This window comes from Melozone crissalis, unplaced genomic scaffold (assembly GCF_028551555.1).
Source record: "Melozone crissalis strain CALT ecotype California unplaced genomic scaffold, PUWL_Pcris_2 ptg000002l_1, whole genome shotgun sequence".
In the NCBI taxonomy this organism is placed as follows: domain Eukaryota; kingdom Metazoa; phylum Chordata; class Aves; order Passeriformes; family Passerellidae; genus Melozone; species Melozone crissalis.
The window spans coordinates 10,522,659-10,536,505 of NW_026535780.1; the positions used below are offsets into that span (position 1 = coordinate 10,522,659).

Sequence of the window (13,847 nt, forward strand, 5' to 3'; positions counted from 1 at the left end):
GCTTAAGCATTTCACTTAATCAAAAGGAGATCACTAAGCACTTTGCAGATCTGGGACCCTTATGTCTAAGGACAGCACCAGTCATGTAGCATTAAGGACACAAAAAATATTCTTTACCACACATGCAGTCATTTTGAACTTTCTGGTATTACCAAATTTAGTGAATACTCCTCCAAGTACTCAGTTATTTGGAAAAAACAATGTAGCCACTTGGGGGTACAAGAAATAGTTAAAAAAAGGAAAAATCAACCAACACTCTTTCCTACTGCTTTAGAGTCTAAGAAGGTTTGAGTAGAAAAATGAAACTGTTTTCCATTAAAAATAAGAAGTGGGAATTTAGGAAACTAAGATAGTTCTGAAAACAGACTTCAGAAAAATCACTTGCTGTTCACATAAAACCTGTCTGACAGTGTTTTGACACATATCAGAGGTGAAGATTTTTCATCACTTCACAAACCCCAGCTAAAGTAGCTGCATAATAAAGGCTCACAGATTGAGAGAAAATGTCTGAAAACTGTCTGAACGATGAGCAGAACAGAAACTGCTCTGAGGCATGATCTCATCCTTACTGCCACAGAGATGTACTTGCCCAATTTCATTTCTGCACCTTGGTTGCTGCTGAAGTTCAAAGCTAAGAAGGTCTCCTTCCCACAGAACTGCCAAGGGAAGGAAGACAAGCAGAAGGTGACACAGCACCATTCTCCTCCAGGAGTATTAGAGCAACCTATGGCACTGCCTGTCACCTGTCAGGGGACAGGGAACAACCCTGCACCTTCCTTTCATCATGGTGGCAGAGAAAAATATAGAGAAAATATATTACCTTAATTTTCTGTTAATAAAAGTTGTATTTAACTGCTTCACACTTTGCACCATACCTAAAAACTGCGTTGAGAAAGTTTTTTTCTGTCAAATCTCAGTTAATTTCTAAATAGCAAAACAATGCAAGAATATATTATTTCCTTGTTCAGCTGTTCTAGAATACAGATGTCAAACTTTGCATAAAAGATACATAATCATTAATGGTAACTCATCCTAGAAAGCAAATCATTTTAGCATCTAATCAGTCTGCTCCTTTGAGAGAGAAAAAATTGGAACAAAAAAAAAAAAAAACAACCAAGCAAACAAAAAATAAAAACCAAAACAAAACAGGAAAGCAAAAGCCCGTCTGACAAAACCTGGCAGAAGTTTTTATGTTTTATCTAACTGAGCAATAATACCAAATGCCAGAAAAAAGCTAAAAACTGAACCTCAATAGTGTATGTGTACTCAAAATAAGCCAGGAATTGTGAACTAAGTTGCACCTGGCAAGGCTAATAGTTGAAAACAATATATTAACCAGTAGTTGTTGATGAAGTTATTCATACATGTAATTCACATCCAGCAGTTCTCAAGTGTGTCCCAAAATCTGCAGACACGTTATATTGTGCTGTTGAGATGAGTCCAGAATTGTAGGACTCGTGCATTTGAAATCACAACTCATACAGGAGAAGGTAAAGAATACACAGATAACTTGGCTTAAACATGAGTGCTGAAAATTTAACAGGATGACCTTAATTTCTTCTTACAAAACGACCCCACCAAAACCATATGTACATATAGGATGTTTTAAGGAAAATCACCAGCTTATGGAAACTAGTAATATCTTTTACAGATTTTTTTAGTCTTCAGCTCAGCTGGTATTGCAAGTGAAGCATTTAGTAAGACAAATCTGGATTTCAGGCAGCAGTAGAAGAATGATGTCCTCATTTTTTTTAAGAATATTTTCTATTGTGTTTATTTAATTTGGGGTTTTTTTCAACAGGTCAGCCAGTTAGAACTTCATCCCACAGCTTGAACTGAATATATCACTTGAGCATACACCCCCTCCTCAGGCAATTACAAGGTAGAAAGTAAATCCAAAGTCTGTTATCAAGATTTTTATCTTCTTAGTTACAAACACCTGGAAATTAGAAATTACAACATAATGGTGGGGCAGTAGTAATTTTATGGTTATGTAGGGAGTGAAAATTACACTGTTTTGTGGTCTGCAACTTGGTATGTTCATTCTTAGAGTAGTGCCAAGAGCTTTATTAAACTCAGAGATCAGTGCTAAAATGCATAAAGATGGGAAACAAATATATTAAGCCTTCAAGCTCTAATCCTAGGGAGTCTTGAGATACCAGACCTGAAATTCACCTTGTCAAGCATGTCCTATAAATCTCTATAGAGAAGCAATCCAAAGTCCAGTGGGAAAATTCTTTCCACTGGTTTCTTTGGGTTTTGGATAGGGCTTCAAAAAAACCCAGAATTCAAGGGGAGCTACAGGAGAGCACCCAGAATATCATTTTCCAATGGTATAAATCATTAATCTATGACTCCTGAAGTTCCTGAGATACCAGTTTATGTTGAAATCAAATTGTAAGATGGGAGGGGATAGGTACAGGGGTCAAGGGACAGCAAGCAGAATAATATGATTTCAGAACATAATCATGATGATTAGGGAAGAGCAACACAAACAGTGTCAGAGCCCATGAACTTTCCCAGCACCAGTAATCAGAGTAACATTTTAATGACTGCTATATGTGTGGGGCAATAAAAGTAGACAATTTTGCTCTGTTGCATAAATAACCAAACTGTTTACTCTTCAACTTTTTTTGTAATTTAAGCACAAATAACTTAAAATTCTAACACTTGAAAAATTCTATGAATTTGGAAAAAATGCATTTTAGTAATCTGCAGTGTTGGACGGTGCGTGCACAGAAGCTGTAAACCTGAGAACACGTACAGTAAGCATTTTCCAACAATACAGTTCTACCATTAAAGCAAAGGTCTTCTTAGGGTTGCAACACATCCTATGTTGTGAAACAGGAGCAATTTGTTTAAGTGACAAATGAAAACAGCTTACCTAATCCTTTTAGGAGATCCTATCAGTTAAGAAAATAAATGCAAAAGGTCTTCAAATGAAAAAGCCCACCTTACAAAAAAAATGTGGTTTTCATGATTTTGTGTTCAAACACAGCAGGAGCTGTAGGAGTCTAAATAAAACTATCAAGGTAACTACACTGGTTTTTTCCTACACAGACATCAATTTAAGTAAGTTTTTAAGAATACTTACATCAGTTTCAGCCATAAGTGGCAGTTCTGTATTTCAGGGCAGTTAGTCAGATTTTACTGCTTAGCATTCAAAGATCATTTTTAAAAAATCAGACTTACATTGTTTCTTCATCTCCTTAAGTTGATCCTTAAAATGCATATATTTTTCATTCCTTTGTAAATCTGAGTCACTGTTCATGCTCTCCATTTCAAGGAATTTTTCTTGCGCCAAGTTTTCTAAATCTGGTAAATTTTCTGGTTTTTCTCGTTTTACCTGTAGGGAAGAAGAAATAAAATGTATTCATTATGATACATTTTAATACAAAGCAGAAGACATCAAGCAAAACTTCATTACCATAATCTCAGTTTCTTTTGACTACAGTTAGGCTTCCTGCTCTGAAGCCATAACCTCCAAGTAACTCATTTCAGCAAAAGTAAGTATGAAATGTAGATATTAGATTCTCAGTGTCATTTAACTCATTTTCTGGGTATTTCTCACAGTAGCAAAAGGGAAAATTGAACCTTGTAGTCAAATTTATCTCTGTGAGTGGTGAAGGTAAACATGTTAATAGGAACCAGTGTAACACTTGACGAGAATGAAACCAAAGTCTACAACTCTGTCCAGAAAGCAAGAAGATAACAGAAATCCGAAATAACTTTTAAGAGTTTTGCAAAAACCTCCACTCTCATCACTTTGGAATCAGGTTTACAGAAGCCCATAATCTACATGCAAGATTAGTGTGATAACACCAGCAACAACAGTACAGCTAATGTGAAAGGAAACCACCTCAATTTATTTGTGCTGTGTGGACAAGAAGTAATAAGCCACACAAGCAGGCAAAAACAGAGTTTCTTGAAAAGTATTACTTACAGCAAATACATCTGGAATGATCTGAAGAATAAATACCCAGAAAAGGGAAGTCATCACATAGGCAATATTAAGATATTCTAAGAATGCAAAAAGCACATTGGGAACCCCCTAGAATCAATAATTGGAGTTCTCTGTTTCTCAAGGCAACATTAAATTCTAGTGAAGTGTAACTTTGACAGTTCTTCATAAGAGCTAGCTCAGGGACTGTGGTAGGGACTGTGCTGTGCAATGAGGATCAGCAACAGCACCAAGTCAGAAAGAAGGTGGACATCTGTCAAATCCTTAATGCTAAGCATTTTCTGAACCAGAAAAAAAGCTACTTCATGTCAAAACATGACAATCTGAAAAAAAAGGAGGTAAGCACCATTTCTGCTGAGCCACTCTTCCCCTACCACACACACTAAATTCTGCCCTTCACCAGACCATGACACTATTCATTGTGAAAGACAGGAAAAAAGGAACCAACTGAGAAAAAAAAAAACAAAAAACCCAGTCCACTTCATCAAATCATTTACAGGTTTAAAAGTTTACAGAGACCTTGGAAATCCTACAGAATATATTTTGTTTCAGGAGTCAAATAAATTAAAAAATGGACTTAGCAGATACATAAGATGAAAAAGAGCCAAACTTTACTATTGCTTCAGCAAAGCAAAGTACTCCATAGAACTATTACTTCTTCCAAGAGCAAACTCAGTTTGGCACATTTACTTTCAGCAGACACAAGTTGTGGCAAGAAGAAAAATAAGAAAAAAACATGCACTGCCAGGTGATAGCATGAAGTTTTCAAAGGCACCTGGAGATAAAAGATCACCTACCCCAACATCCAGCTGTAAAAGGGAAAGACTCAGTAAAACTTTGGTACCAAAGGAGCACAGTGACTATGAAAGACCAACAGCACGTCCTCAGAGATGCTTGGACTGCTGCAGGAGCCAGGCAGGAATGTAGAGTTCTTATCCCATGAAACCTGACCAAAGGAGCAAAGGAAAAGAGAGCATCCTGTGCCCAGTGCAGTGAGGACAATCATTCACACTCAAATGGTTTGCCTGTGCCAGCATCACAGCACACTGCTGCAACAGAAGACCTATCACAACCCCAACCAGCATTGTTCAGTACTCAGCTGGAGAAGAAACTTGGCTATCAAGTGCATTCAAGAACAAAAAGGCACTTACTAAATCAAAATTCATTTAAAATGTAAGACATAAAAGAATGCTTTGATCTGGACTCATGTAGTGCAAACATATTCCTTTTGCAACATCACACTGGTTTTACCAACATTCTCTCTTTAACATAAAAGTAACATGGAGACACACACAAGAATAGTTCAAATAACAGCCCACCACTAAGATCTGCCTTCATGACAAATGACAGCACTGTAGACATATAGAATATGCAGCTGTGTATACTAAAAATAACCCTGAAGTGCTTCTAAGTTGCTGAGACTGACACCAAGAGTAAAATAAATTATGTGGACATTCATCACAGGCATCCATCAGCAGTAAAGACAATGTCAATAATCTTTTCCTCTCCACAGGGACCACATTACACATTGATAGAGTTACATCAGGATCTCTTTATCTTCTTCTTGACTCATGGAAGATTTGAGTGCAGATATGCATCAACATAACATCTTCAATCATACCCTCAGACTGAGAGGTGAAAAGAAGGGCACAGTCAATGTTAGTTCAAACAGTGGTTCTCAACTCCAACTTCCAGAATTAAAAGACTTTACACATATGAGCAGAAAAAAAAGGCAGGAACTGTAACTTACAGCATTATGCTACCAAAAAGAACATATGTTTGAGAGGGTGCATTACATCACTCTGTGCTGATGCTACCTCACTTCAAGTGCTGAGTGCAGTTTTGGGCACCACAACGTAAGAAAGATATAAATCTGTTAGTGAGCACCCAAAGGGGGGCCACAAAGATGGTAAACAGCTTAGAGGAGGAGCTGTATGAGAAATGGCTGAGTTCAGCCCAGAGAAGAGGAGACTAAAGGGAGAACCTCACTGCAGTCTGCAGCCTCCCCACGAGGGGAAGTGCAGGGGCAAGTACCAACCTCTGCTTTTTGGTGGCCAGCAACAGGACCCAAAGGAGCAACATAAAGCTGTGTCAAGGGGATTTAGGTTGGGTATTAGGAAAAGGTTCTTCACCCAGAGGCTGGCCAGGCACCAGAACAGGCTCCCAGGGGAGTGGTCACAGCGCCGAGCCTGACAGAGTTCAAGAAGCATTTGAACAATGCCCTCAGACACATGGTGGGATTCCTGGGGTGTCCTGGGCAGGGCCAGGAGCTGAACTCAATGGCCTTTGTGTCTCTCTTCTAGCTCAGGATACTCTTATGGTTGTATGCACACAAATAAACTTTGTCTGTGCCGCTGTGGAGCTACAAAAATTTGCATGAAGACATCTCACCAACCTCAAGAGAATGCCTACATAAAGCTCTCCCTCAGCACCTAACTAATCACACAGCTTGCTGCCATAGGTCTGTTAAAGTAAGAGTAGCCTGCTATTTGCTAAGGGCAACATGAACAATTCCACCAGCTATCAAGAGAAAAAAAAAGTCATTCACACCAGCTAAATTCCCAATAGCAACATATTACTAGATTGTGGGGACAGCCCAGCAATGCAGCACATGTGACAAAGGCTCAGACAACCACCTCATACAGAAACCTAGAGTCAGATGTGAGAGATGCTCAAAGAATGCACTTTCTTGTAGTTTAACTTCTTTCATGTTTACAATTTAAATTCAGTTTCTGTTCACTTCCACATGATTGCTTTCATTAAAATGATTGGTAGAGACACCATTCCTGACCACACTCAGTACTGTACCACACACATGCTATTACTGAAATGCCAGGTAGACCTTCTGGAAGGTCAACACATCACAGGTGAATAATAAGGCATGTCCACCCACTATAATAACAAGCAAATACATTTTGCTCTGCACAAGCAATTTCTCTTTGGTGCTGCATATCCTATGCCTAAGAGAGGGTTAGAAGAGGGTTGAGAATGGTCTACACAACAACATAAAGGAAAACAAATGAAAGAAAATGTCCCATCAGTCCTGGATCCTCACAGTGGGACAGAATTACAACATCTTACACACTACATCAGCACAACACCTTTACAGGTTCATTACAGTTTTCTTTAGCTCTTGCCACCCACCCACTCCTACTCTACAGATTCTTGATGGATATAGGAATGATGAGATCAGCATAACAAAATGTCTGAGGGCAATACAAACACAGGGTATGGCTAAAGGGACAAAATTATCAGTGTACAGGGCACCAAGCTGGGGTCATGCTCCTTCTTGGTCTCAGCAGCATGTCAGATAAATGCTTGCCAGCACACCTGAAGTCACTGACATGTTCAGTTCCTCAGAATAAGTTACTTCACATGAGAACCATGAAAGACACGTTAAGCAAACAACTGTTGGTTTAGCAGCACTGTCAGCCAAAACCAGCATGCTAAGTAACACCTTGCAGCCATTAGTCAATCCATTGAGAGCTACATTGATTTTGAAATGGGGTGGAGGCACACACACCCTACAAAGCATCCTGGAAATTACATGTAACGATGAACTGGGAGTGTTCAGGACATATGGTGGAAAGAAGTATCAGTCACAACATCTTGTTTACAGCAACAGAAAAAGCAAAAGCATCTGCTGTGCCATAGCAGCAAAGAACCACATGTGTTTTTACATGGGGGTCAGCAACAAGGAAAACAGACGTGTTATATATAACATACATATACATACATGATCTACCAGCAGTCCTGATAAGAAAACACATTTGCAAACACTAAACACATAATTGTTTAGGAAAACAGCTGTAGTTAAACTATCAAAAGATCCATTTACTCATGGCCTCACAGCATACCACCTGGTCAAAGCCATATGTGCAAAAGGGTTTCTGTGCTTGACAGGCAGTATGGAATGAGCCACTTCATGACATGTCTTCTGCCAATATCTGTCTGTAAGGATACACCTTCCTCTCAGGGATTCTTCCACTGGGAGTGTGTCTATTCTATGCCTAAACTGTTAAAACTATGCCTCCAAAAATCAGGCTTTTTGAAAGGCCAGCTTGGAGAGCCTAAGGGAAGAGTAAACGCAGAGTATTCCAAGGGACAGTCTGAGGTATTTTTATTTCATCAATTACCATAACCACCAAGTCAAAAATAAATTATTCTGTTCCAGACCAATCTCAGAACGAGTAAGGTCAAAGGTAGCATAGACTAAAATTGGACCAGTTTGTGGTATTAGTCTCCATACAGCAAGGGATCAGTGTCTAAAAATGAATAATTAGCATAACCCTGCATGCTGCACTGCAGCATTTAATAATTGTCCTGCCCAGTCCCAAAACACTTCACAAACATTAAAGAATTTAGCTCAAACACCCATTGTGACATGTACCATGTATTTTACAAATGGAGAGGCTGTGGCATTTGGAGATTAATAACTTGGCCTAAGGTTGCACAAGGAGGCTGCGGCAGAACCCAGAATAAATAAATCCCAGTTCTGTGCTTTGAGCACAAAGCCATCCTTTTACCTTCTCCTTTAGCTGAGGGAAAGTTCAGATTAACATGTGCATTTGGTTCACCCTCTATAAAGAGGGCTGAAACAGCTTCTGGCTGCTTGGCAAACATTATGATAAAAGAGCAGCATTCTGCCTGTCACAGAAATGCTCCACTGGTCTTTGCATTGCAGTGGTTCAGCATGTGACACACCATGGTTATTTTTTAGCCTTTTTGTTCTTCTCTCTCTAGCACAGAAGTCCTCTAGCTGCATATTTTTATCCTGTCACTGTTCCAAGGTACTCTTTCTCAGGGCTATCTTTTATGTCCCTGGTATTTGGAAGCTTGCCACTACCATCCATTTTATCTCTCAGAAATTTCTTGCCATTCCTGAACTATGTTGCAGTTTCCTCAAATCTGTGACACAATCTACAAAAGAACTGTCTTTTCATAGAATTCAGAATTCTCACCAGTCTTTCAAACCATGCATTTTTTGTTCCTTCTAATTTAATTCCTGCAAAATATGGACTTCTGAAGTTTAATTTATGGATATTACTGACATTTGAGTCTTGTGAGGTATAGAAACATTCCTGTTTGTTAATGAACTTTTAAAAGACTTTTAAAAGTCAGCTGACAGGGCAGAATTTCTTCATTTTCCAGATTCTTTGTTGTTTCATTTATGAAAGGGAGGATGATTAGTCACTCAGTGCTATAAAGCTCAGAGGTATGCAGTTATTTAGATATTTATATTCTTTTGGGACAGCACAAAAAAGGATATGGTGATGTTTCCACCTAACTCCAAAGTCAAATTAATTTATACTGTATTTACACTACAGCCACGTGCCTCTGCATTTAGTTATCAAACACTGACAGCAGCTGCATCTTTTAAGGAAAAACTTCTTACAGTTCCTGCTGGGACCTAATTTCTTACCTTTGTCAATTTGATTTTGTTAAGGAACTCGATTTTTCAGACAGCCAACTTCAGGTCCTTCAGGAACAGGTGTGCCAGCCTACCACATCCTACAAAGAGCCAGTTCAGAACCTGGAAACCTCACATTTTCTGAACTGACACAACTTCAAAATGTCTGAACCAGACATGGACATATCTAAATCTGCTTATTTCAGAGAACAAATGCCAAGAATTGGCTGAAAATAAAAGTAAGAATGTCAAAATAGCCTCTCTGAGCATCTCATATCATAGAGAAAGTAGTTATTCTTCCTTTATTTATCTCTGCTATGCAACAAAAGCAAACAGAAATGCATGTCACCTTTCTTTCTTGTCTAACAATTCCTACATCCTATTATTTCATCCTTACCTCACTAAATAATTTATTATTACAAATATGCAGCCTTTCAACACACATATTTATTTTACCTCAGGGTAAGTCAAAGTTTGCTGTGATTATTTATTATAACCAATTTTTTTTTCACTGAGAGGGAAAATAACATGGGAGCTAAGTAAATTTGTGGGTTGAGTCACCCATACACTTTGTGAATCATGTGAGAACCAACTCTAAGTGAGTCACCACTGTAACTGAATCAGGCTGCAAAATTTCAGCTCAACCTAAACAGTCATTTATTATTCTTCAATGGCTAGATACAAACCCTTAGCAAATATCAGATCATTTGTTGATGCACAAATAAAACACTGCACTTGGAAACATCTACAAGGACAGTCAAAAAGTATCTCACCATTCAGCAGCAGGAGCTGCAGTATGAGCACAGCTCAGGTGCAGCCAGGATTGCCTAAGGGCCCACATCTGATTCAGGAGATTCAACACCTCTGTACATCATGGCTGCGGGGCTGGGACTCCAGTTGAGCAACACCTTTGCAGACTATTGTGAAATACCAACAGAGGCAGATTTGTAAGGGCTGACCCACACTTATGACACATACTGCCTTAATAAACCAGGCCAGCACAACAGAAAATCACTGTCAGCAGGATTCAAATATCCCAAATACTGCTAAAGTAACAGTATGAAGGTGAGGCAGGGTTGCCGTGGTTCCAAAACAGCACATCAACGAAGTGGTTGTAGCTAGGGTGTCCCCAAAATAAAATTGCCTGTACCTTCCACAGTTTCCCTCCCCTACTTTAAACACAGCTGCACACATTCAACCCTTAAAAAGAAGGTAAGCAGTGAGAGGCACACACTGCTTCCAGGGGTACTGGGGTGCATCCAAGCAAACTCTCTCAACTCCCGACAGTCATTTCAGTAAGGCTGTTAATGGACTTGGGCCACCCTGGTTGCTTTCTGTCTCCTGTTTAGAAAGGAACCATATATATAGGGTGGGATTAATGTAAATGAGCACCAGGTGAAGAAACAAAACTGCCTGTATGAGTGCAAAGTTTACAGTCTGAACAGCATCTCTTGGGGTTCCCATATGTTAGAAGTTTCACCTCAAGCAAAATGCTCTACTCCACATATTTTAACTGAAAAAATCCACCCATTTGTATTTACCCCAGTTACTGACTATGGCAGAGAGAAGATGGTGAACACCCTTTTGTTTCTCCCCAAGACCCTTTGTGCAATGCTTTTCAAAATGCAAAGGGGTAAATATAAGCAACAAAAAAGGATTTTATTGAAATACCAGTATTAAAACTACCTGTTACCAAAAACAAAACCAACAGTAAATGTGAGTATTAAAGATGTGGTTTTCCCAAGGTACCATACTGAAGAAAGCTCAAGGATATTTAGCACCTTAATCTTTTCAGCATTTCTGAAAGCCTGTCATTTGCTGTAAGGGTTGCACTAAATATTCTTAATGACTTTAACAAAACAGAAGTCTGTCTTCACCTTGTTTTCTGTATGTTTTATTCTACATATGAAGTACGAATATGACAAAGCAAAAACTTTGCTTTGGAAATGCTAGACAGTTGGCATTAGTATCTGCATCTTAGTTCAAAGCCACCTTGCTTCATACTCTCCACAATAAAGGAAACCTGAAAAACTGTAAGCAGTGTCAAAAACTGCAAGTAAGCACAATAGTAGCAATAGCAATACCTAACTGTAAAGTGGACTGGATGAAATCTGGTAGCTGACTCTGGAATAGGAAGCACACAAGAAGAGTTTTTAAAAATTCAGGGATATTTGTTTTGCAACGCTCTTGCAATTCATACACAGTATTATGGTTCAAGACATGGTGAAGGAGCAAGGCTATCTTCTTCTCCTCATACCTGAAAGTTCTGCCATAAACAGAGTTTATATGAAAATTAATTTTGGTGCACTAGAGATACATAGCATTTTGTGCTAAGTAGTTTTGCCTGAGCACAGATACAGCAAAACCAACTTACAATTTCATTCTTATAAAAATGTTTCTTTGTTTTAGCAGTGTTTTAGAAACTGTGAGGCAGATGGTGCATCTGTTTTGGCAAGGTTGATTCAGCAAATGCATCAGGCTGCTGAACCAGTTTACCAAGCTGCTGATGAATTCTCATGTTTAGCAAATACATTAACATGGATATTAGAGCTATTTTTCTTTCTTTAATATCCCACTCAAACTGATGGGAATTTAGACATTGATTTCAGTGGGAGCAGAAGAAGGCCCTAAGGTGATTTCGGATTAACAACCTGTTTACTCTTGTATGGCTCTGCTTGTTTGACTAAGATCATTAAAACCTATGTTTTCTACTGAATGGAAATAAAGGGCTAAATCCTAAAACAAGAACAGTTCAGTTTTATCTTCAGAAGCTCCAACAAAACAGTGATTTATGCCAGATGTGTAGCTTATTCCTGTATAAATACAAAGTGTGACTTGTCCTTCAAAGACCTTCATACAGCAACCATCATTAAAATCTGTTATTTTTCCAGAGGGATGTTTTCCATATTCTCTGGGTGTACCTCCAGTGAAAGTCAGGCAAGCTTTTTCAATTTTTACCCCTCTTGGGTTTTTTTTTCATTCATCTGATGAAATTCTTGTCCTCAAAAAGTTCTTCAGCCCTGACAGCATTTCTTCTTCATAGTCTCTAAAACAGCAATGTGAGTCATGTCGTCATTTTTCATTAGGAGTAAATGTAACCTTTATAGTTTCAAGAAACAGCCATAAGATATCTTAAGAACAGACTCATGCTTCATTCGAATTGACATTAGTTGAAAAACACAAATCCTGGTTGAAACTTGAAGCCTAGACCCATCAAATTAATATATCTTCATTAATATACAGATCAGGATGGCAATAATTCCATTAGAGTGAGCTCCACCTTTAACACAGAGCAGTGAATTCAGTGATAGCACAGGGCTGCACTAAGAAAAACAAGCAAAAAACCCAACAAGTGCAACTGTACTGAGCCTCCCAATTTCCTTTTAAACTGGGAATACCAACCTTACTTATACTCAGTAGATACAAATACCTCACTTGTCCCAGTCTGTGGGTGGTGGCAGAATTGCCTTTTATTTTGCACTTTAATGCAAATGCTGGGGAGACAAGTCTCTCCTTTGAGCCTTTCTACATACCACAATTCTTCCATTCATATTAGTGATGTTTACTTATCCAGCTTCCTATTGGGACAGCCCTCAATGGAGTTGTTAGCCACTAAATCCTAGGCCTTACTTCCAGTCTTATCCTTCTTGATTTACCAGTTCTGGGTGACAGCTTGCACCTCTTCCCTTGTCTTGCCAAACACTACATGCCCTCCTTGTACATGCTTGAGTGATTATTTCCCTTGCACTGCACACTCTGAAATGGTAACATACCCTTTATGCTACATAGGTGTAACAGGATATCCCCATTCCCTAATTTTCACAGGTTCCCTGCAGGCAGGCAGAGAAGGATGTTTTCAACTGCAATTCTTTTCCTCCTCTTTGCTTATAGGTCCATATTTGTAATTTAGCTTCAGAAAAAGAACTGGACCAGAAAATGGGCATTTCAACTTAGCCTTTGCTCCTAGTATGCCAGATCATATTGCTGTTCCTCTGTAGTTATCAGTTTTTGCAAAGAGAAGGTGTGCAGTGTGGCAGCCTGGATTAATCTTGTTTACATAACCACCCTCACATCTTTCCCACTGACCTTCCAAAATCCTTAGAGTCTACCCACACCTTCCCTGTTATCTATCACAGTATCAAGAGGCTGATTCCTGCCATCAGATAACTGATGATGCCAGTCTCTGTCACTCTACCTGTTTGATTTTCAAAACAAATGCATTTACACTCTCTCTCTCTTGGTCCTCCTACTGGAGGAAAGCTTCTAACATACATCTGGGAATATATCCTTAAATCCTTTTCAAAATCCTGGTTTAGATAATTTTCCTTTATTGTGACGCCAACAAATGCTTTCACAGCTGATTGTTTCTGTGCCAGCAGTGTGTCCTGCAAGACTCAGCCAAACTTCCTGATTCCAGCACATCCCTTCTGTACTGAGCCTGCAAATTGGGTCCTCAGAACTTTGACAAAACCTGAA

The 13,847-nt window shown here is 38.9% G+C and overlaps 1 protein-coding gene across 1 annotated transcript in view; it reads right to left on the reverse strand.

Annotated features, from left to right (window-relative positions):
* The window catches only part of NSMCE2 (NSE2 (MMS21) homolog, SMC5-SMC6 complex SUMO ligase), a 126,351-nt gene that overhangs the window by 63,134 nt on the left and 49,370 nt on the right, over positions 1-13,847 (reverse strand). Inside the window, 1 exon segment of the mRNA XM_054292955.1 lies at positions 3,193-3,346. Coding sequence (XP_054148930.1) covers positions 3,193-3,346 — 154 coding nt within the window.